Genomic DNA, 21,098 nt, shown 5'->3' with positions numbered 1-21,098 from the left:
CTTTTTGTGATGTGATGTATGTGAGATAAAAAGGTGATTGGGAAGATAAAAAGGTGATTGGGATTTGTGAAAACAAATTAAACAAACCAAATTTGGCTTGTCCAAACATGCGTCCGAGGGCATATCTGACAATCCAAAAATATTTTCCCCTTCACTCCCGCTCACGTCCCCAGTTTCGAAAAGAAGCATGACCACCGAAAACAGCCAACTCTTAAGTGACACTACTGTCACTCCCACACACAGAACACACACTGACAATATTCATCAGTAAATTTAACCAGTGATATATTTCTATCCTGCTTCAAAACTCACACCATTTCCATTTTCAGCCGCGTGCTTAAACTGATGATACAAATATGGCAACCGAATCTCTGATGGTATCCGAATCGGTGGATCCACTACAGTCGTTATTTGGACCTTCTTTGTTCCCTCGAGCAATTGTTAGGGCTCCGACGGATCCCGCGATGCCATCTGACCCCAAAGATCTGGATTCAGTTCATCACCTCATGAAATCCGTGGTAATTTACCTCAATTACAGTTTCCATCATGTTTTACCTAGCTCTACATTTTTGCATTACTTCATTCATGTTTTCTTTATGCTTTTGTTAATTGTACGAGATTAAGGCGAGGTGATCTTTTTTAGATTGAAATGTTTATTGTCTACTGGGAGCCTGCGCTCAATTTTGGTCAAATGTTTTCAGTTTTGAATTTTGTTTGTGAAGGTTATCGGCATTTTCTGCTGAAGTTAAGCTAGATTATACCACGACTGACCCTTTTCTTTTCTTTTCTTTTTTAAATAAAATTTCCTTCTTTCTTGTTGTTTATGGTTTGTGTTTTGAAGGCATTAAGCAGTCCTGAAAAGCTTTTGGATGCGGGAAAGGCTATTGTTGATAGGGGTCCAGAGCTTCTGAACTCTGAGTTTGAAAAGTTTGCGAAATCCATTGGAATTGATAAAGAAGCTCTTCGTCCACGAGGCAATGAAAAGCCTCAAGAAAGAAGGCCTGGCCTTGGTCGTCCACGGCCTCGATTTTCTCTAAAGCCGAACACAAAGTAAAGTTTGTAGCGATGCTTCCTATTAAGTTTTGCTCCTGAGAAATTCGTATTAATGGTTAATCCTGATGTGTCATACAGTAAGCCTTCTGTGACTTTGGAGCCAAGTTGGGATATTGATCGCCTTCAGGATCCAGAAGAGTTTTTCTCTGCTTTTGAGAAAGCTGAAAGTAAAATTTGTTTGTGATCTTCTTCATATTTGCACGTAGTTACCATTAAGATTTCTCCAGCCATCGTTTGTTTCTCATCTGACTTTCTTCGTTTTCCCTTTTCTCTTTTCATTTTGGGTATCTTGCATGAAATTTGATTTACAGATGCTAAAAGAGAAATACAAAGACAGGAGGGTGGAATTATGGATGACTCTGATAAGTATGATTCATCCACTCGTAACCGTCCTCGTCGACCTGGAATTTTAGGGTACATATCCTTGAGGCATAATTTATCTCTGCATAGCTAGTATCTGGTTTTATTGGATACAACTAAGTGAACACTTTACCAACCTAGGAAATCAGTCAGTTACAAACATCGATATTCGTCAGTGTTTCTGGAGAGTGGTGACAAGCCTATATCGTCCCAGGGGACAGGGGGGCTGGATCTTCTGGGTGCACCTGGTAATGTTGCTGACACTGAAACACAAGAGACAGATGTGGCTGGTAAGTGGAGCTTACTGGGGTGACAATGTTATGCCATTGTACTACAATTTCGTCCTTCAGCAATTACCACAATATGTCTCCAACGTCAAACTTAACTTTTGTGCAATACTTTCCAATTATTTTGTATTTGATGAATGTATATGATTCAGTTTCTACAGGATCAATAACAATGACTGAAAACAGAGTGAATGGCATTTTGGATGAACTAATCTCAAGAACCAGCCAAGATCTAGATGCGGATGAGGCATTGTCTCTCTTGCAAGAAAGATTTAAGATCAAACCTATTGATCTGGACAAAACATGTGTTCCTCTTTTTCAGGATATTGGGAGGACTGATTTCATGGCACTGGGAGAAAAGGTCCCAAATGTTAGGAAGACCTTATCAAACATATCTAATCTGGTCAAACCATTAAGTGGGGAAACAACTGTTAATTGTGAAAAAGCAGCAGAGATTTCCATCAGTCCTATAGCTTCACCTACCCCACCAAAAAGTCCATTTGCCTCAATATCTTTGTTGAAAAAGCGCAGTACATATTCCAATTCACTGAGGGACCCGTTTTCTCCTTTTAGTGTTGATTTATTGGAGCCTAGAAATCCAGCAGGATCTCAAACTGACTTGGCAGATAAAGGCAGTGGCAGTGCATTACTTGAAAGCTCTAGTGAATGCAACACATGTAGGGGTGCAGAAACATTGCTTGAAAACTCTAATGAGCGCAACACAAGTAGGGGAGCAGAAAGTAATGATTCAGCAGATGGAACAGACAAACAAATAGAGAAAGTAGATCTCGCTGTACATTTTAAAGGCCATAATTTGGTAAGGCTATAAAGTCTTCATCCTAATCCTCTTATATGTTGAAACGTGCAGGATGGAGATAAGTATGAATCTGCAGGACGATCTGTTAAAACGAATTCCCATGGTCATGACTCCACACCAGTTGGTATTGACGCTGGTCTTCACATGCATGCATCTGTTGAGGTACCAAAATGCAGGTTTTCTTGCCTTGATGCTTATATGTAAGTCAAAGCATCAGATTGGAATCTGTTGATTATTCCTAAATGCAGGTTGAAGGTATACAATCCAAAGTTGCCATCCCTGCTCGTCCAGATGCGAACATGGACAAATCACCAGTCATGATTAATATGCATGGAAGTCAGCCTCTCTCTGGTATGGTCCTTGACTTCTAGTGTTTGGCTTGGTTTGGCCTAAATCATCTTCTACAACCTGATCTGACACATTAAAGTTACAAGTGGATTTTTTTCTTGTTAGTTGAATTGAGTTGCAATTAGATGTTGAATAGTAAGGAAAATTGAATAGGGTTCATAATTTGGTCAGGTGTTTTGACATATTTGAAATCTTTAACATTTGTAAAGTAAATGGCTACACGAAATATAAACCACAAGTTGGTAGTACAGGTTGCTGGCCACAACATTCCTTTTTGGAATTAGGAGCAAAGCTCTGATTATTATAAAGAAATTTTAAACCTAAAAATTATTCATCGGTCATTGAATTTTATGCTATGATTCCTTTAGACAGCTAATAGCTCATTTACTTTAAGAGCTTTAGTTGAGCTGAATGTTGTTTTTTAACTGAACTATCTTTGAGGTAGTTGATCTGTTTTCTTTCATTTTACCTTTTTATACATCCTTCAGAAGGCATGAAATAATTCAGGAATACGGAGGATTTAACTTCAAATTGAGACTTTAATGAATTGACATTGTTAAAATGTTGGTATCTCAAAGCCTTGCGCTGGAACCACCTCTGTCATATAAGCATGCTTGTGGTGTGTGAGTAACATAGTTAACATGTGTATTACCCTCATTTAACTAATGTACTTCAAGTGGTTTTGCTGTCCCAGGACTAAGTTACTGTTCATAATGATTTAAGGACTTTCATTTGTAAATTTTGACACACAAATGCTGCATAGTAAATGGCTTCTGTCATATAAGCTTACTTGTGGTGTGTGATTAACATAGTTAACATGTGTATTTCTCTTATTTAATTAATGCACTTCAAGTGGTTTTGCTGTAACAGAACTAAGTTACTGTTCATAATGGTTTAAGGAACTTTCATTTGTAAATTTTGACACAAAAATGCTGCATGGTAAATGGTTTCTAGTGTTTTTTTGAGTTTCCATATTTGAGTTGGGTTTTGTCAATTCAGGTATTGGGATGATTAATTGTCTTTGCTCTTGGTCCCTCCCTAATGAATGGAAAAGAAAACAGAATATCTGTCCTGCTACACTGCGCTAGTTTCTTCACAACTATTTGAAATAGTTCTGTTTGTTTTATTCCTTTTGTTCTCTTGTAAAAATAGTTCTTTTTTGTTTTTTTTTTCAACCTTTGCATTCAGCAAATAGCAGATATTGTGCACTAACACTTGGTATAATCTTGGATTGCTAATCTTATTAAGCTCTGCCTTCTGAAAGATATAATTAACAATAATCATAATTCCATCTTTTCTTTCTTTTTCCATTTAATCTTATGGCAGATCAACTAAATACAGCTGCAATTGAAGACAATACTGTAGTTATTCCCTCAACAACAGCAGAGATTAATGCAAAGAAAAATTCTGAGGTTGTCTCTTACTGCTTTATGTTTTCTTTATTTGTTACTTGATGTTGGTTTACTTTTCTGAGAGAATCATTCCTTGGTGCATCTGGTGAGTTAATTTGCATTTGATACACCAGAGTATGTTGGAATAATATGTGCTGTGATGTGAGAATTTGTGTGACGCATGAGTAGGCCTATGTGTTTTTATTGTTTTCTGCAATCTACTTTTGCTTACATGAATTGTAAGACCAGGCACTGAGTACTCATGAGCTTGAACAATTGGAGATTGACGTCCATCACATTCAGGACTTCTCTTCTTTTCCATCCTACTTCTGATGTTATTTTAGGTCTCTTCTGTTGCCCATGTTTGGTTCTCTGGTGGAGCAAGAAGCCTGTCATTTTGCTTGAAGGTCTTACATATTTTGCTTCTTCACTTCTCCTGGCTCAGCCTCATGGGACTTGACCTAAGGAGTTTCTGTGATGTTTATCACTGTATACAGAAGAATACTTGGTGTTTGTCACAAAAGATATTTTACATATTCCTGTATTTGTGCATGAAAATGGCAAATATTCCAACCAGACATGGAGCATGACTGCGTTGCTGAATTTTGTCTCTCTGACTTGTCAAGTCTTATGCTTTATGATGAAACCCGACTGATTTCACTTGTTATACATGTGTAATATCGTCAACAACAGAACCTTCCAGCCAAGGAGCAAGGGAGGACAAAAAGACCATGGCGTGAAATTCATGAATTGAAAGCACTTGCTCGTAGGAAAAGCATTCAAGGTTTTGTTCACACATCAACTAATTAAACGCCTTTTCCTTGTTCATAGCATAAATTTTAGTCTTAATCAGTGTAAATATTCATTGATTCTGCAGAAGCTGGCACTTCATTTGAATCTGGGGTAAGGAGAAGCAAGAGAATCAAGACTAGACCTTTAGAGTACTGGAAAGGCGAAAGATTTTTATATGGTCGTGTGAATGAGAGTGAGTATCTCTGCCACAAGGAAAAACACTTGCGTAGTCCTTTTGTGTTCAATTTTAGTATATTGTTAAGCTTTATTTCTGTCTTCTTGGCTCACTCTGCAACCCCCTCCCCCCTTCTTTTTTGTCTTTCTGATTGACCAACATTGTGCTTTGGTTCTGTGAGAGTGAATTTTGAGGTTGAAGGACAGCAACTTATTCTGATTGTTCGTGCTGTTTACATAGAAGTACAAATGATTGTTTAGCGTATTTGGCAGTTTTCTGTATGGCTGCATATTTGCTTTTAAACATTTGAAGATAGTTTCTATCATCTGTTTTCCTGTTTTATTTAATTGGCCTTATGGCTATCTAATATTTTAGAAGATATTCCCTCAGAGCACATAATTTTGCACTAGAAACTTGGATTCCAAACAAGGTTTTGGGCATTTTGTTGTGTTTACTTTTTACGTGTATACAAAGGCTCTGATTGAGTGTCAAAAAACAGTCCACCTCAGCCCACTCCTACAGTGCTGCTATCCACCAATAAATAATGCTGGCGAGAAAACCAGACTGATGTATAGGGTGACCTTCTCAGCAATGCTTTTTTCTCAAATTGTCAACGGAAGCTACAAAAGCTATATATCAAGTATTTTGACATGATTACAGTACAGTTGAGGCAAAACAGGCTGACTGGGATTATATGCCATTGCAGGTGTGAAGCTGATCGGACTGAAGTACATATCTCCTGCTAAAGGTGATGGACAATTGAAGGTGAAATCTTATGTGCCGAATGAGATTCTTGAAGTTGCAGCTCGTCTATGACTTTAGCTTCATTCCAACATTCTTTCGGAAAGGGATGTATTCTGTCTCAATCAGAATTTGCTTTGGCTTAATCTCTCTCCTCAAATTGTGTAGTGGCTATCAACAGTCTGAGTTGATGTAATGATAGGTTAGAATTTTTTCTAACCTCATGCATCTTGTGCTTGTTTTTTATTGATGGGGCATACTGTGGTGGTACTTGGTCGCTGTTTTGCTGTTTAAGAGTACAGGATATTGCCACCTCTGCACCCTATCATATTGGCTATCCCACCAGTCAAGTAGCTACGACGGTATGAGATTTGTTTCACTGTACTTTATCATTAAATTACAGTTTATATGATGTGCATATTAAATTTCCATTGTATGAGACACGAGTTGCTGAACGATGCCGTTTTGGAGGATTATGAACTTTTAAATAGAGTGTTTGCTTCATACACCACTTATGGTGCATTTAACAAACGATTAACCTCTAACATTATTCGAATTATATAAAAATAGAGTTCAAATAGTATTTGGGTTGGTTCAACTCTTTAAAAATTTTAAGGGTCCATTTGATAAAACTGAAATCTGAAATCTGAAATTTGAATATATTAAGTTGTTGAATTGTTAAACATTAAATTTAATATATTTGAGTGTATATTACATTCAGTGATAAGTAAATAACTTATCACTTAATTTTGAGAGTAAGTTTTGTTTAGAAAATTCAATGTTACTTAATTGATTTAGATGTTCAATTTTTAGTTGTCAAACGATCTGGATATGTTAAGATGTGATTTCATTAAATTTAAATGTTGAATTGGGTTATTAAATAAGGTTAAGTAAGAGTTTGACAGGCAGACTTAACTCTTTGTATGGGAGCAAAATAAATAAATAAATAAGGACCAAGTTCAAAGAAACCAAAGGGAAAAAGCCGTGCAACTACAATATTTTAGTTAGGCACTTAAATTGTTCCAAACAAATGGTGGACCAAACACCAACTAAAAATGAATTAAAAGTTTGATTTTGGTCTGACATTCTCTAAACAATTCAATTATAATTTGATTTCGAGAAGGCCAATAAACACATCAAAACAAGAGTTTTGTATTATCTATTGTACCTATTTTGTGATGTGATCTTACGAAATGAAAAAAAAAGTGGCTAAATTTTTTTTAGCAATTTGTTTAAATGAAATATTTTTTTGTGTGTGTTTATATTGAGAATGACAAATTCCTATTTTTCTAAATAGTCCCATCCAAATGAACAAAATTTTATTACAGTCTAGTCTTTCACATAATGAAAAATGTTTCAAATCAAATTGTGAAGTCCACTAATTTTACATGGAATACAATTTGAATAAAAATGTGGGGTCATTACTTGTTTAATTCACGTTATTTTATTAGTTAAAGACCAACTAATTCGGTCGTCGGTCCGGCCTGTGACAAAATTCTTCCTCTGTTGACTAGCTGCTAGAGGAATTATTACATTGTAGTAAACTTGAAAAAAAAAAAAAGAAGAATGGTATGATAGAAATCACCTCACAATGGGCTTAGCATAAAATTTTGGAGGGTCAAAATTCGAAACTTCCGAGTCCCAACTCGTACCTGCGTCAATCTAGTGGACTTCTTACTACAATGTAATAATTTTACATTGTAATCCAATGTAATAATTTTACATAGAATTAGTAATTCAATCTTGTGTTATTCCACGAATCAAACGGACCTGTAATGGATTAGTTTTGCTTAACTTACAACGGAATTAGACATTTATTACATTGCAAATGCCTGTTCTCGATATCATTTTCCAAATTTTTAGGTCATTGTGGAAATGCTAATGACATCACGGAGCAAAGGCTATTTGTTCTCTATTTCAAGGGAATATTTAAATGGTTGATATTTGGACTATTGTCACATTTAGCATCATTCCCATTTTATCAAGCATCTCTTCTTACCGTTTTATCATTGGTTGGAACTTTGATACCTTTCCTGCCTGATTTAGGTAATTTTGCCTTCGCTGTAATCCTGAATTGACTTCAATCTGTTGAAAAAATTTTAAATTCCTGACATGGCCTTGTCTCTTAAGAATACGGCAAGACACCATGTTGTTTAAAGGTTAAATTGAATTTATCCGTACTTGATAGAGGGAGTTACATTAGTCAGCTACTCCTAATGGTGGATTAAACTGTCATGAGAAAAGTCTTGCCCTCTCTGTCTTGAGTCAATTGCTAGGCATTAAAGATATATACCTACTAGTTGGTAGACCAAAACCAAAGCTTTGTCGCTTGTTCTCGTCATTTTGAAATGAACTAGGAGGCATAAAACGCGCTACACGCGTTGGGATAAACAGAAAATATGCCCACTTAGACATATGGATTCATGGAACAAAAATGTTTGTCAGTTAATAATTTGTGTACACAGCTAAATATAAATATACATGAATAAGTAGGAGTGGAAAATAGGAATTGGTGAATTCTTCTTTTATCGTACTCTATTGCTTGTTTAGAATGAGAATAAAGTTCAGCATTTTTCATGAAGCGTGGAAGCATATGATGTGGTGATTAGAATATATTATACTTCATAAGACAAAAGAAGAAGTAATGCTGAGGTATAGAACTACTTTAGCTGGAACTTGCGTAATTCTTCTTTTATCTCACTCCATTCTTCTTTTATCTTACTGTGTTGCTTGTTTAGACTGAGAATAAAGTTCAACATTTTTCATGAAGTGGAGAAACATATTATGTGATGATCAGAATATATAATGTACTTCATAGGACAAAAAAAGAAGTAATGTTGAGTTATAGAGCTGCTTTAGCTGGAAGTTGAGTAATTCTTCTTTTATCTCACTCCATTACTTGTTTAGCATGAGAATCAAGTTTGCTATTTTCCATTTTAGTGTAGAAGCATAGAGTGTGACCATATGTATATATTATGCTTCATATGACAAAAAAGGAAAATACTAAACTAAATAAGGAGGCATCTTCATTATACACGGCAATATTGATCCAATTGTGATTATAGTAACTTGAAAAAAAAAATGATTAGGTTCTCATGTTTAGTTGACTATGAGTTAACCGAGCTGAGCAGTCAAATTAAAATGCTATGGATACAGTCTTTGCATTCCTTTTCGATTGAACAAAATAATAATACAAGAGTTCTTAGATTGTGAAATAATAATACAAGAGTGTGTTCAGCAACCATGCTGTATCAATTTTAATGGAAAATCCTACCCACTCGTAAGAATTATTGCCAGGCTCTTCTAATTAAGTCTTGACAAGCTGGCCTGCTCATGCATGTTGTCTACAGATATTAAAAGAAGGCATAAACATGAGTGATTGATTATCAGTATGGTGACCAAGGAAGGCATGTTCCCAAGTGTCAGCTATTATCTTGAGACTTGAGCAACCAGTTTAGTTCTTGATAGCATAGTCAAAGAGAGCATCCATGTCATCAAAATATTTGACTGTGGAGTGCAGAAAGGCATAGAAGCATAGCTCAAATTTCCATTTGCTCGGAAGAAAAGCATGTTATTCGCACTGCAAGAATAAAAGGGGGGAAAAACAAAGCTCAACAACGCTGCTCATGGCAAAATATCAAAAAACTTATTCCTACTTTTTAACATCTCTTATGACTAATCCAAAAGAAAATCAAACAAAACACCAGAAAAGACAAAACATCAAAAAGCAGCAAACAATCACAGCCATATATTTAGCATCAGGAAAAGAACAAAGCATACAAGGAAAAAAGATGAAAAAAATTAGCATTAACACCATTGTATAGCTCAAAAGCATTAGTAAAGCAAGGATCCAAGAAACACATAATGGAGTAGGGGGGAAAGGCAATTCTCTAAGATTCCAACTCCGTAAAAAAATTACCAACCATCGAACAAGCGAAAAATGTAGGTAAAGCAGAGCAGCAAACAACTGCAACCTTGAATTTCGGGCCATGGTACAATTTAAGAACTCAAGAGGGCTAACAAGAGTCAGTCAAGCCAATTTAGCCTACATACCGCTTTAGAACTTTGATGGCTTCTATTGTACCCAACATGCCAACTACCCCATCATTTTTCCCAGAATATGGTATTGCATCAGTATGAGAACCTGTTGAAACTGCAACTGGAGCAAGCTCAGTTTCGGAACCAGTCCTACAAAAAACCAAATGATGATTTGGGTTAAGTACATGTATAACAAGCAGAAGAGAATGAACAATGGATTATTACAAATGAATTTTTCAATCAGATTAAATTTTTTCTACATTAACATCCAACGTCGTTCTGCGAAACTGAGAATAATTCTTCTTAAACCACCACTTCACCCTATAAATATGAAGTTTGGAGTTGATGATGTTTAAAGTTCAAAATTTGGAACTTAACATCAACAATGTAATTTCAATTATACAACTTTTGAAGGGATTTCATCTTTTATTGCTTGAAATATTCTCAGTGCCAATTATTCTTTCTTATGGACCATAATTCACCAAATATCTCTCAGATAATCTTTTTAAATAGTTCAAAAGTATTCAATCACTTTTCAAATTTTCAATACCTTCTCTTTAAAAAAAAATTGCACAAAGAAAACAAATGTTTCTTTCAATGTTAAAAATGGCAAAACTATGCATCACTTCCAGAGAATTAGACCTCTTAAATATCCTCAAGGCCATTTATAACCTGGCAATAGATAGAGAATGTAAAGCCAAATTGCTATGCACCATGAACCAATTTTTTTTTTTTGAATCGGTGAACCAAATTTTTAAGGCAGTCAGCTGCATATATGACCTTATCAGCAATTACAACTTCGTCTGAAATTTCTAATTTGGTTCCAAGTTTTGCAGTTATTGTCACTTTCCCCTTAATACAAGGGAAAAAAAAGAGAAAAGAAGAAATTAGTGCATATGCCATATGGACACTAAATAAGAAATAACAAACCACTGTACAACCACAAATTGCCACGTCACAAGAAAATCTACAAGGAACAGATACATCCATAAAGCTTCAGAAACAGAGTAACAGGGAAACAAAGTAATAGGGAGACAAGTAGTTAGTTTGTATTACCTTCAGGGTGATGCCAGATCCAAACCACCATCACCCCTCATCTTCAGGCTATCTAGTTCAACAATACTGGGAATAGACTTGATACGACTTAAGAAGTTGCCTACCTAAAAAAGTGAAAAAACAATTAGCAATATAAACAATTCAACCTGTGGAGAAAGATAGGGAAGGCTTAAAATCTCAACCTTCTTAAATTCAGGTCCTAATTCAATAGTTGGGTTAGTTGGATTTTTCCTAGCCTCGTTGCAGACCACATAGCCGTCATCAGACAAAGTGTACAGGTCGGATTGTAAAGGTTAAATGCATGAATAAATAGCAATTCATATAGTATTCAAAACAGAATTCAATAGCATGATCAAAGAACTGATTGAGGGGTGGGGGTGAAAGTAAATGATTTTACTTCTTACCTTTGGTTGTTGGTAGAGAGGAGACTGAATGTGAAATGCCATATTGATAAACCTAAATGGAAAGAAATGGAAAATAAAGATGTTTAAAATGAATATCAAGAGATAAGGTTAATGTACCCTTATTGTAGCGCCAGCAGCAGTTTCAAGTTGAAGAACTTTCACCCCATCTAACCTTTGGATTTGGAATAATCTCCATCTTCAATGCACTTTCTTGTACAAGTCTTTCGATTGCTTTCAAGTTCACCCATCTGTATGATAGCAGAAATATATCATTCCATTGCATTTTCCATGAAGGAAGCATTGCCCACAGTGCTTGAAGCAAATAATATTTCAGCTTCAAATGAGAAGCATAACACTTACAAGTTGTTGGAATTGAAAATTTTGAACTTCTCTATCGACTTGAATTCATTCACCTATAAAAAAAGAGGAGCAGCATAATCCTTTAATATCAAAATGATGCCTATGAAATTGTGTAACCCAAGAAAAAGATGTTACATCAAGAATGGGCTAATTCTAGATACCCTTGTTTAGTTGCCTAAATAGATCGATGGATCTAACTCCACATTAAGTAAACAACCATACTGATTAACCTAACTGGTTGTATGTAACATGCTTATACCCCTACATACATCAATCCTGGGACCTTCTTATGTAGAAATAGTTATTTAAAGAGACAATGTTTAAATTGTACAAGATTGCATGCAGTATGCCAATAGTTAAAAGCATTTCGCTAAAAGGTAAAGAAACCAGAAGAAATTGAATCTCACATGTTCATCAAGAACTTGAGCTATTTCTAGGAGCTGCAACAGAAGATAGAAAATGAATTAATAGCAACTATTAAGCATGAAAATAGAAAACATTCCAGTGCATCATTGAATATATCCATCTATCTCATGGCATGGTTTAAACCATTTAGCAAAATACAGGTAAGAAAAATGCCATGTAAACAATATAGTATGTTTATCAATCTTGTCAAAATTTTACAAATATACCAAGTTTGAGTAGCTATTCCAATTTTCTCATAAGTACAATTTTTAAATGTTCAAGTATGTATTAACCTACAAAAGAATGAATATGGCAGGTAATTGTCCCTTTTTATCTTTTGTATATTATACCTACCGATTTTAGTTTGGAGTGGCCAAGAACTTTCATCAAATCCCTGAGAAAGCACTTTCTGCAGCCGAACCCTAATAGATTAACAATAATAGGAAAAAAATAATAAATCATCTAAAAGTATAGAACAAAATGCAAATACTCAAACTAATACAATGAATAGAATACAGGGAAAACAAAAAGCAGAAAGTTAAAGAATACATTATTACTTTCAATTGCCAATAAAATCATCATAGGTAATGGTATTGCTGTTCCAAATAGCAACAGTGACCTTCCTTAGCCCTTCAATCAAGGAGAAGACAAATTTCTCTTCAAAAGTAGGGTTTTTCCACTGTCTACATGAGTAATTAAGTAGCAGTAGAATAGAATAGTTAGGCAACAAAATGGAGAGTTTTCTTACAAGCTCGAATATTAGTAGTAATTGAAAAAACAATCAAACAGAGATAAAAAGAGGAAATAATAAGAATTACATACCTGTGTGGGTACGGGTACGGAATTTAGTGCTGGAACTCCAGAAAAATGTAAGGATCTTGTCTTGAAATCCACTCCGTATCCTTCAATTTGCTGTAGTCTACAACGGCAAAGGTGCATTCCAGATTCCCGAAAGAATTCGTCAGAAATACCAACAATGTTCAAAAGAGAACAGGAACTGGTAAACAAAAAAGGAGAAGAATGATTACTAGTGATCTCCAGGGGTTGACCTTGAATTCCAGAAATCGACATGGACGCTATTATGGAAGAGTACCAATTTCATCAGAATAAAGAAGGTAGTACCTTAAAAAGGGAAAAAAACAGAGCAAACAGCGGAAGATGCTTCTGCGCTTCCAACTCTATCTTAGACGGAGAATAAGAGTCCAGAAATTAAAAATCAATCCAGTCGCAACCTAAAAAAAGTGAAAAAAAATTCAATGCAATGAAGGTTTTAACACAAAACCAAGAGAAAGAGAAAAAAAATGAGAGATCGAATGTTTTGGAGAAGAGAAAACAAAGTAGAAGAGACGGAGCTTCTGAGAATAAAGGTAAGGCGAAGAGAGAAGGGGAGAAGAGAAAGCGGCGGCAGCGGAGGAAATTTAAGAAAACCTTAGAGAGGAAGTATATGCAGACGTCTGGCGCATCGCGTGGAAAAAAAAAAAGGCTGGTGACTCACAAGTGCGGCACGTGAGAGGACAACGAAAACCATCCAAGTCGTAAGAGCTCTTCGGCTCTTATACTATATATGTTGATAACAATTTTTTCTTGGCAAACCATTATGATTATGAGTAAACAAGTATGCACTTCATCGCTGATGGAATTTCATTTTGTGCATAAATGAAGGATTGCATGCTTTCTAACAAGTGGAATTTAATTCCACCGAGCTATTTAGGGCATTTAGGGAGGAAGAGCATGCCAAGAAGGAGATGTGTGTCACTGTTGAATGGGTTCCTGAACATCTGTTGGCAACCTACGGATTCGAAAAGTTTGCTACTAAGTAGCGAGGGAGATCTGCTCCCTTTGTTGCCACTAGTGACACAGGTTGTGTTGCTGCTTCTCCGTCTTCTTCGCCAGCTGTTGTGCCAAAGTACAACAAGGAGGGAAAGAAGAAAAAGAAAGGGAAGAAAAAAAAAGACTGTTGTTGTTAATGAAGGAGAGGCAACCGTTATTGATGGAGAGCCCCTTTCTGGAGAGAAACCTTCTCCTTCTCCCCCCGCAATGCCAAAGAACAAGGGAAAAGCGAAGAAGAAAAAGCAAAAAGACCTCTATGCTGTTGATGATGCCCATTTTCCTGGAGCTTCACCTCATTCCTTTGCTACTCCTGGTGGCGAATCCGAGACTGTGGCATAGAAAACAAGGAAGATGAGAAAGCCAAAGGGTGATGTCTGGAAGGTGACGAGGGTAAGGAAAGGGCATCTAACAAGTGAAAAAGCAATCTACGCACATGGGAAAGAAGAGAGGATCCTGTGGTGAAAAAAGTGTGATTGTGTCAAGACCCCAAGTTTAGAGAAAGGAATTTATATACACTCTTACTAACTCAACTAACTAACTCTTACAACTTACAATTGTTTCTGCAACTTTCTAACAAATTTTTTAACTAATTTTTTAAAAATTTGATCACACCCCTAGACCTGAGCAACTTTGATTTTATTTCAACTTTGGTTTTACCTGCGCAAATGGCACATAAGGATTTCATGTAAACTTGACCTCAATAAATATAGTGAAACTATAGTAAAAATGATCTTAACAAAGTCTCGAGTATACTCACTAACCGTGTTATTCCACATTAGCAAAGTTCTACTTAATCTCTCTCATTTATTATTTTCTTCTAGACCCATTAATATCCCTCATTTATTCCTTCCAAAACCCACTATTACAAATACTCTTGTCGTATACCAAAATTTTGTTAAATTAGAAATCAATAATTCTTGTGACATGAAATAAAAAAAATGCATCTAAAGTAAATTGTGCTTACATATTTGACCATTTGTAATTTGCATATTTTTTTATCACAGGGAATAATTTACTATCTAACACACATCACCGGGCAACTTGAGGTTAGGCCTAAAAAAAAAAAAAGTCACTTCAACATTGTCATTACTGCAATCAAATGCCATAAAAAAAATTGATCTAGGCCAAAACTTTTTTCCTCTACTCTATCTTCTTTACTTCCCTCTTTTTTCCTCTCTCTTCCCTGACTTCCTTCATCATCTATCCTACTTTCTTCTTCTCCTTAAGTGCTCCATAAGATATAAAAAATTTTTACTGTCACAACCAGGCTACCATCTTAACCACCACAAACACCCATCACACCTATAAAAAATTAGTTAACTATGCTGGATTAAGTTTTAACAACTTTTACTTAACCTCTATGAAATTGAAGAATTTTGGTATAAAATCCTTAATCCTTTTATTGCCCTCCCCTTCCCCTCCCTTTCTCTCCCTCTTTTTAAAATCTTTGATTCAATACTATATATTGCCCCCCTTCCTTCACTATTGCCTTATAAAAAAAATTCAATATCTACTCTTATGAAGACTCATAAAGTATTTATATTTAACACTGATGAGTCGTGCCCCATTCATATATTCTTGGCTCTACACCAAAGGTAAAATTCTCTGTTTGAATTCATTAATTTTTCAAATATTATAAAATTTTTTAAAAAGTACTCTGCCAATCTCACCAAAGCCGAAGATCGTGTGACTAGATTAACACAACGTGTCTATAGTTAAGACTCTCTACCCCTTTTGAGACCCTATCAATTTCACTAGTTAGATGCAGATGATTCCTATATTAACTTCAATAGTCCAACATAAAGACGAAGTATTTTCATTTTAAAGTTCAAATCTCTGTCTTAAATCAAATTTTGGTTAAAATTTTCAGTCATGTAGTATAATGAAAGACAAAAGATATACATGTCCAATGAGTAATACATGTTAAAAGATTATCATCTCTTACACTTCGCTGCGATCTTTGCCTACGAATGTATGAAGTCAGGCAAAGGAAAGTATATAATGTCATTTGGGCTAAATCATTTTGGTCACGATCATTTTTACTAGTCGCTGTCAGTTGAACATTTTTTGATTTAGAGTTTTGTTGCAAATTAGGGTTCGTGCTGTTGTGGATGTATGAAGTCAAGCAAAGGAAAGTATTTAATGTCATTTGGGTTAAATCATTTTGGTCGCTATCATTTTTACTAGTCGCTGTCAGTTGAACATTTTTTGATTTCAAGTTTTGTTGCAAATTAGGGTTTGTGCTGTGAGTGTGACCAAATGTTTGCATTATTGCACCTGCGGTACAACCTATCACTAGAAAAAATAGAGACGGCCAGGAGAAAATTGGAAGACATTGAATAAAAAACAAGAAAGTTGTTGATGTCTGTGCCTAACTACAGGTGTTATTGCCTAATGAATGATGAGGGGCAACGTTCTGCTGTTGTACTACCTAGCCAAGTGGCTAGGTAGGTCTTGCATCTGCTCACTTGGATCCACTGTTCGAAGTCCGTTAACAAAACTTGTCCGAGATGCATTCAAGGAGCGTTTCGGAAGGAGGTTAAGCACTTCGGGTTTGTACTCAACATGGCGTAATAGAAATAGTCAAGTTACTGCTCATACTATTAAGCGAATCTCTTGGCCTATTGCTACTTACTATCCATGTGAGGGGAAGGTAAACTCCTCTTATGAGGTTTTATTTTTATTTGCTTTTTTGGTGGTTTGAAAGAGTTTTGATGCAGTGTGTTTTTTGTGTTTTAGGTGGATACAGACAGTGAATCAGAAGAGGTGGATGCAGAGGAGAATCAGATCGAGTTATGGCCATGGGATGAGTAAACCTACAAGTGCATGCTTGGATTGACGAACAAGTGTGTTGCTGTTTTGATAGGTTGCATTTTTGTCATTAATTCTATAATTATTTTCCTCTTCTATTATTCTAAATATTGTATTAATTGATAGATTCTACTTATATTTGGTATTTGGTACTAATTTTAGGAAGGTGGAGTAAAAAGAGATAAAAAATGTGATTTTTCAAGAGTTTCCCAATTCAAAAGGAGTCTACGTGAATTATTGGCGGAATATTAGGAGGAAGTCTATCTGGTTTCAAAAAGCTAAAAATTAGGAAAATGATAGGATGGCCAGCCCGGGCATCAGCTTTTCTTTATGCTTTTTCTAGCCGAAAAGAGAGGAGGAAATTCCTTCAATTTTGGAGTGGAATCAACGTGAAAAAGGAATTGCACTTTCCTAAGTCTTTGATTTTTGTTTTGGTTTCTAAAAGACAATTAGGGAGAAACCAACAAGGCTAGCCGCTGATGTTGACTATTGGCTTTTGGCTTTTTACTTTTGAAAAACACAATTGGAGAGAAAAACGAGGCTCTCTCGTATGTCACGGATTGGAGACAATTGTAAGTTTCGAATAGCTTGTTCTCCATCAATGGAGAACTAGCTTCTTAATTCTAGTCAAGGGGGCAACTGATGAATTGGTTCGGCAATTACTGTGAGATCTAAACCGCTTTTAATTATTTCTTTTATTTATTGGTATTTATATATTTTCTGCTTTTAACTGTTATAGCTCGTGTGTATGATTGATTAGTGTGCAATAATTAATTCTTTATATAGGCTATTTTGCTAGTTAGGGGTAATTGAATCCGTAATTGTTCGAATATCCCTATCTCAGTAGCAACTGGTGTAATTGGGTTTATGTCAGGGAAACGTATGATCTAATTTAAACAAACCCTCGAAGCGTGTTTGTTAGTTAGGATTGGGCCTTTCTAATTATTAATACAATCTAGAAATTAAATCCTACGGTCGTACTTGGGGTTGTTTTTGGGTTAGAGAAATAGTTAACGGTCGTACCTTAACTATCGAGAAATTAAGGAAGGGTTGGTTGTTTATCGCATGCATGACAACTATAACCAATCTATTAATAATTTTTGGAATTATTTGGGAATCAATGATCAGTGCCTAAACCATTTCTGAAGTGTACCCTTAGCTAGAGCTCTCTTAATTATTTCTTTTAATTAATTATTTTCTGTAATTAAATTATTTAGTTAGCTTTTCATTCTAAAATCCCCTATTTGTTTTGACTTGAAAGGAAATAAATTTCTCACCAGTCCCTGAGGAGACGACCCTGCTTACCACTTTCTGCTAGTTAGTGAATTTAGTCAGATAATTAATTCGGGTATATCGGATTAAGCAAATTCTTCGGGAACATGGTGAATCAAGTAACCCATTGCACACCTAGGGTCCCTGCTCCAGTACTAGAATTGATTATTGACTGCTTTTAGTGGTAGTTAGGTTTTATTTATTATTATTGCACAGGTTCGGTACCTGTCATGTTTTTCCTGTTTTACATCCTTACAATGCATGTATTGCAGTAGTAGAATAAGCAAACGTATTGCAGTTTTTTCTGTTGACTCGTAGGCATCTGTGCAGCTATCTTGGAGCACCTACATGTGTTTTTCTTTTATTTTTGTTGTTTGAAACAGGGTTGAAACACAACAAAGTTTGATGCTTTTAGTGCCTTTGTTCTGAGTGGTATACTTGATATCATCCCTATTTGTTTTGTTGGGGATTTGTTTTTTGGGAGATGAATAAGGTACTCTTCAAACGGGGTTTTTTGGTAGATTGTGCGGTACTTTATTAGGACTTCTTGGTTTCTTTTGGTCCAAACTTTGCAGGGATAAATCATACTTATGGTACACTTTTTTCAAAGAAATTTTCATTCGTCCATGTCTCACCATGCAACTCCATTGTCTAGATTCAAGGCTAATTTAGCTAGCTACTAAGCTAGGGTATTCCCAGTTCTACCACTTGAAATATCTTCTACTATATCTTCTTTACTTCCTTCTTTTTTCCCCCCTCTTCCCTCACTTCCTTCGTCATCTATCCTACTTTCTTCTTCCCCTTAAGTGCTCTATAAGATATAAAAAAATTTTACTGACACAACTAGGTTACCATCTTAACTACCACAAACACCCATCACACCTATAAAAAAAAATTAGTTAACTATGTTGGATTAAGTTTTAATAACTTCTACTTAACCTCTATGAAATTGAAGAATTTTGGTATAAAATTCTTAATCCTTTTATTGCCCTCCCCATCCCCTCCCTCTCTCTCCCTCTTTTTAAAATATTTGATTCAATACTATATATTGCCCCCCTTCCTTCACTATTGTCTTATAACAAAAATTCAATGTCTACTCTTTTGAAGACTCATAAAGTATTCATATTTAACACTGATGAGTCATGCCCCATCCATAGATTCTTGGCTCTACACCAAAGGTAAAATTCTCTGTTTGGATTCATTAGTTTTTCAAATATTATAAACATTTTTAAAAAGTACTCTAAAATTTTGTTTTAATGTTTAAAAAATATTCCAAAATATATTCTAAAAACTCTTCTACTCTTAAATATTCCAAAATATTTTCTAAAAAAAACCCAAAATATACTCTAAAAATTTTGTTACAGTAAAATTTTTCAAAACACTCCCAAAAAATAGCTAATCCAAACGGAGCCCATTTGCATGAGATAAAAGAAGGGAAAGAACTTTTGGTTTTGTGATGGATTTTTAGTTGACTTTTTGTAGAATCAAATGAATGGGATCGAGGGGCTTAAAAGTGCACAGGGATAGGTAGCAAACGAAATTAGGGGTTTTCATGATTGGAAGAGAAATTTGATTCGATCCGCTTGATGCCACTATTCACATTCCATTTGACCCACATTTGATCCTGCGGATTCAGTATCTGGCAAAATTGGATCAGATTTCTCTGGGCTTTCGGATCTTCAATTGTTTTTGGCACACCCCTATCTTCAGCATGTGTTTTCTGTGATTAATTCTCCCATTGCAGATTTGCGTGAGAGATGGGACTGGTTGAATTTACATGATTTTCGTTACCGGGAGGATGGAGGATATGGATTCATAGAGTTGCTTTTCCGTTTTTCTTTTATTTTATTTGGTCTTTTATAGCACAAAAAATAAGTATGAGATTTGATACTACTTAGCTGACATCAAGCACTTCTTTTTGAAATTAAAAAGAAAATACTATGGCACTGGGAGGGAAAGGAAAGAACCCTCCATTGTTTTGGTCAACTTTGTGCCAATCTCACCAAAGCCGAAGATCGTGTGACTAGATTAACACAATGTGTCTATAGTTAAGACTCTCTACCCCTTTTGAGACCCAATCGATTTTACTAGTTAGATGCAGATGGTTCCTGTATTAACGTCAATAGTCCAGCATAAAGACGAAGTATTTTCATTTTAAAGTTCAAGTCTCTATCCTAAATCGAATTTTGGTCAAAATTTTTAGTCATGTAGTATAATGAAAGACAGAAGGTATACATGTCCAATGAGTAATGCATGTTAAAAGATTATCATATTGAGTGAGACAACATTCACTAACTATTCTATTTAGAATTTCTAAATAAAGATAGGCAAGGTGACATACATGAAGGCTTTTAGTAGTATTATGAATATTGAACTCAAGACATATTTATCTGTTCTGTGCAAGGTTTAAAACCCAGAGAGTGAGACCGTTCATTGAATCGGAAAAGTCACTAGGCCACGGATCACTAGTTCAACCATTGGACTGATCGTTTTTGACCCTTGACGTCATAAATAAATAAAAAATAAATTATATATTGCTAATTTTATCATATCTGCAATTTGCACATCCCATTATAAAGGTTTAGACACATTATCATAAGTATAGTCCTTTTGCTAATAAGTTTATAATAAAATAAACTAAAAGAAAAGCGAAGATACAAAGCAAAATAAAAGAAAAACAAAGAAAAAAAGAACTATAATTATACCAATATGACAAGTTTGACACCAAGAAAATAAGAATCTTACTTTAGAAAATTAGTAAACTACAAAGTAAAACAAAAAAAAAATCATAGATTAGAAAATCAAACCTACACATATTGTTTAGGCACAAAATTGAACTTTATTGAAGGAATTTGAGAGATTAATGATGAGATGATGAAGAGAGGGATGATTAGGAAGAGAAGAAATTGAAGAAAATTAGGTGAAAAATCAAAAATAAAAGAAATGAAGAAAATTGGA

At 35.2% G+C, this 21,098-nt stretch overlaps 2 protein-coding genes and 1 long non-coding RNA gene across 3 annotated transcripts; 1 reads left to right on the top strand and 2 right to left on the bottom strand.

Annotated features, from left to right (window-relative positions):
* The first annotated feature begins 240 nt into the window (after positions 1–240).
* Positions 241–6,400, top strand: LOC113768396 (centromere protein C). The gene is made up of 12 exons (XM_027312736.1): positions 241–518; positions 842–1,050; positions 1,132–1,220; positions 1,365–1,467; positions 1,555–1,703; positions 1,853–2,481; positions 2,569–2,679; positions 2,766–2,868; positions 4,192–4,277; positions 4,950–5,040; positions 5,134–5,241; positions 5,930–6,400. Exons 1-12 carry the CDS (start codon positions 357–359, stop codon positions 6,037–6,039), a joined length of 1,950 nt encoding a protein of 649 aa, XP_027168537.1. The 5' UTR covers positions 241–356; the 3' UTR covers positions 6,040–6,400.
* Positions 6,401–11,063: 4,663 nt separating this feature from the next.
* On the bottom strand, positions 11,064–12,404 carry LOC113767883 (UTP--glucose-1-phosphate uridylyltransferase 2-like). Its single transcript, XM_027312086.1, has 6 exons — positions 12,387–12,404; positions 12,230–12,262; positions 11,823–11,875; positions 11,635–11,710; positions 11,463–11,514; positions 11,064–11,162 (listed from the first exon to the last, which is right to left on the bottom strand). The coding sequence occupies exons 1-6, from the start codon at positions 12,402–12,404 to the stop codon at positions 11,116–11,118; spliced, it is 279 nt and encodes a 92-aa protein (XP_027167887.1). The 3' UTR covers positions 11,064–11,115.
* A 430-nt stretch (positions 12,405–12,834) lies between these two features.
* On the bottom strand, positions 12,835–13,495 carry LOC113767446. Its single transcript, XR_003468015.1, has 3 exons — positions 13,256–13,495; positions 13,050–13,146; positions 12,835–12,910 (listed from the first exon to the last, which is right to left on the bottom strand). It is a non-coding gene; the product is annotated as an uncharacterized LOC113767446 (long non-coding RNA).
* Between the last annotated feature and the right edge of the window lie 7,603 nt (positions 13,496–21,098).

This window comes from Coffea eugenioides, chromosome 4 (assembly GCF_003713205.1).
Source record: "Coffea eugenioides isolate CCC68of chromosome 4, Ceug_1.0, whole genome shotgun sequence".
NCBI lineage: Eukaryota > Viridiplantae > Streptophyta > Magnoliopsida > Gentianales > Rubiaceae > Coffea > Coffea eugenioides.
Note: the sequence above shows the minus strand (reverse complement) of the source record. Positions and strands in the feature narration are given on the sequence as shown.

Coding starts and splice junctions, on each gene's coding strand:
- LOC113768396 (XM_027312736.1), top strand. CDS start 357: ATGGCAACCGAATCTCTGATGGTATCCGAATCGGTGGATCCACTACAG. Junction 1,051..1,131: donor TCTCTAAAGCCGAACACAAA/GTAAAGTTTGTA, acceptor TGTGTCATACAG/TAAGCCTTCTGTGACTTTGG. Junction 4,278..4,949: donor ATGCAAAGAAAAATTCTGAG/GTTGTCTCTTAC, acceptor CGTCAACAACAG/AACCTTCCAGCCAAGGAGCA.
- LOC113767883 (XM_027312086.1), bottom strand. Junction 11,876..12,229: donor CTCAAGTTCTTGATGAACAT/GTGAGATTCAAT, acceptor CTTTTTTTATAG/GTGAATGAATTCAAGTCGAT. Junction 11,711..11,822: donor ATTTTCAATTCCAACAACTT/GTAAGTGTTATG, acceptor GCTATCATACAG/ATGGGTGAACTTGAAAGCAA.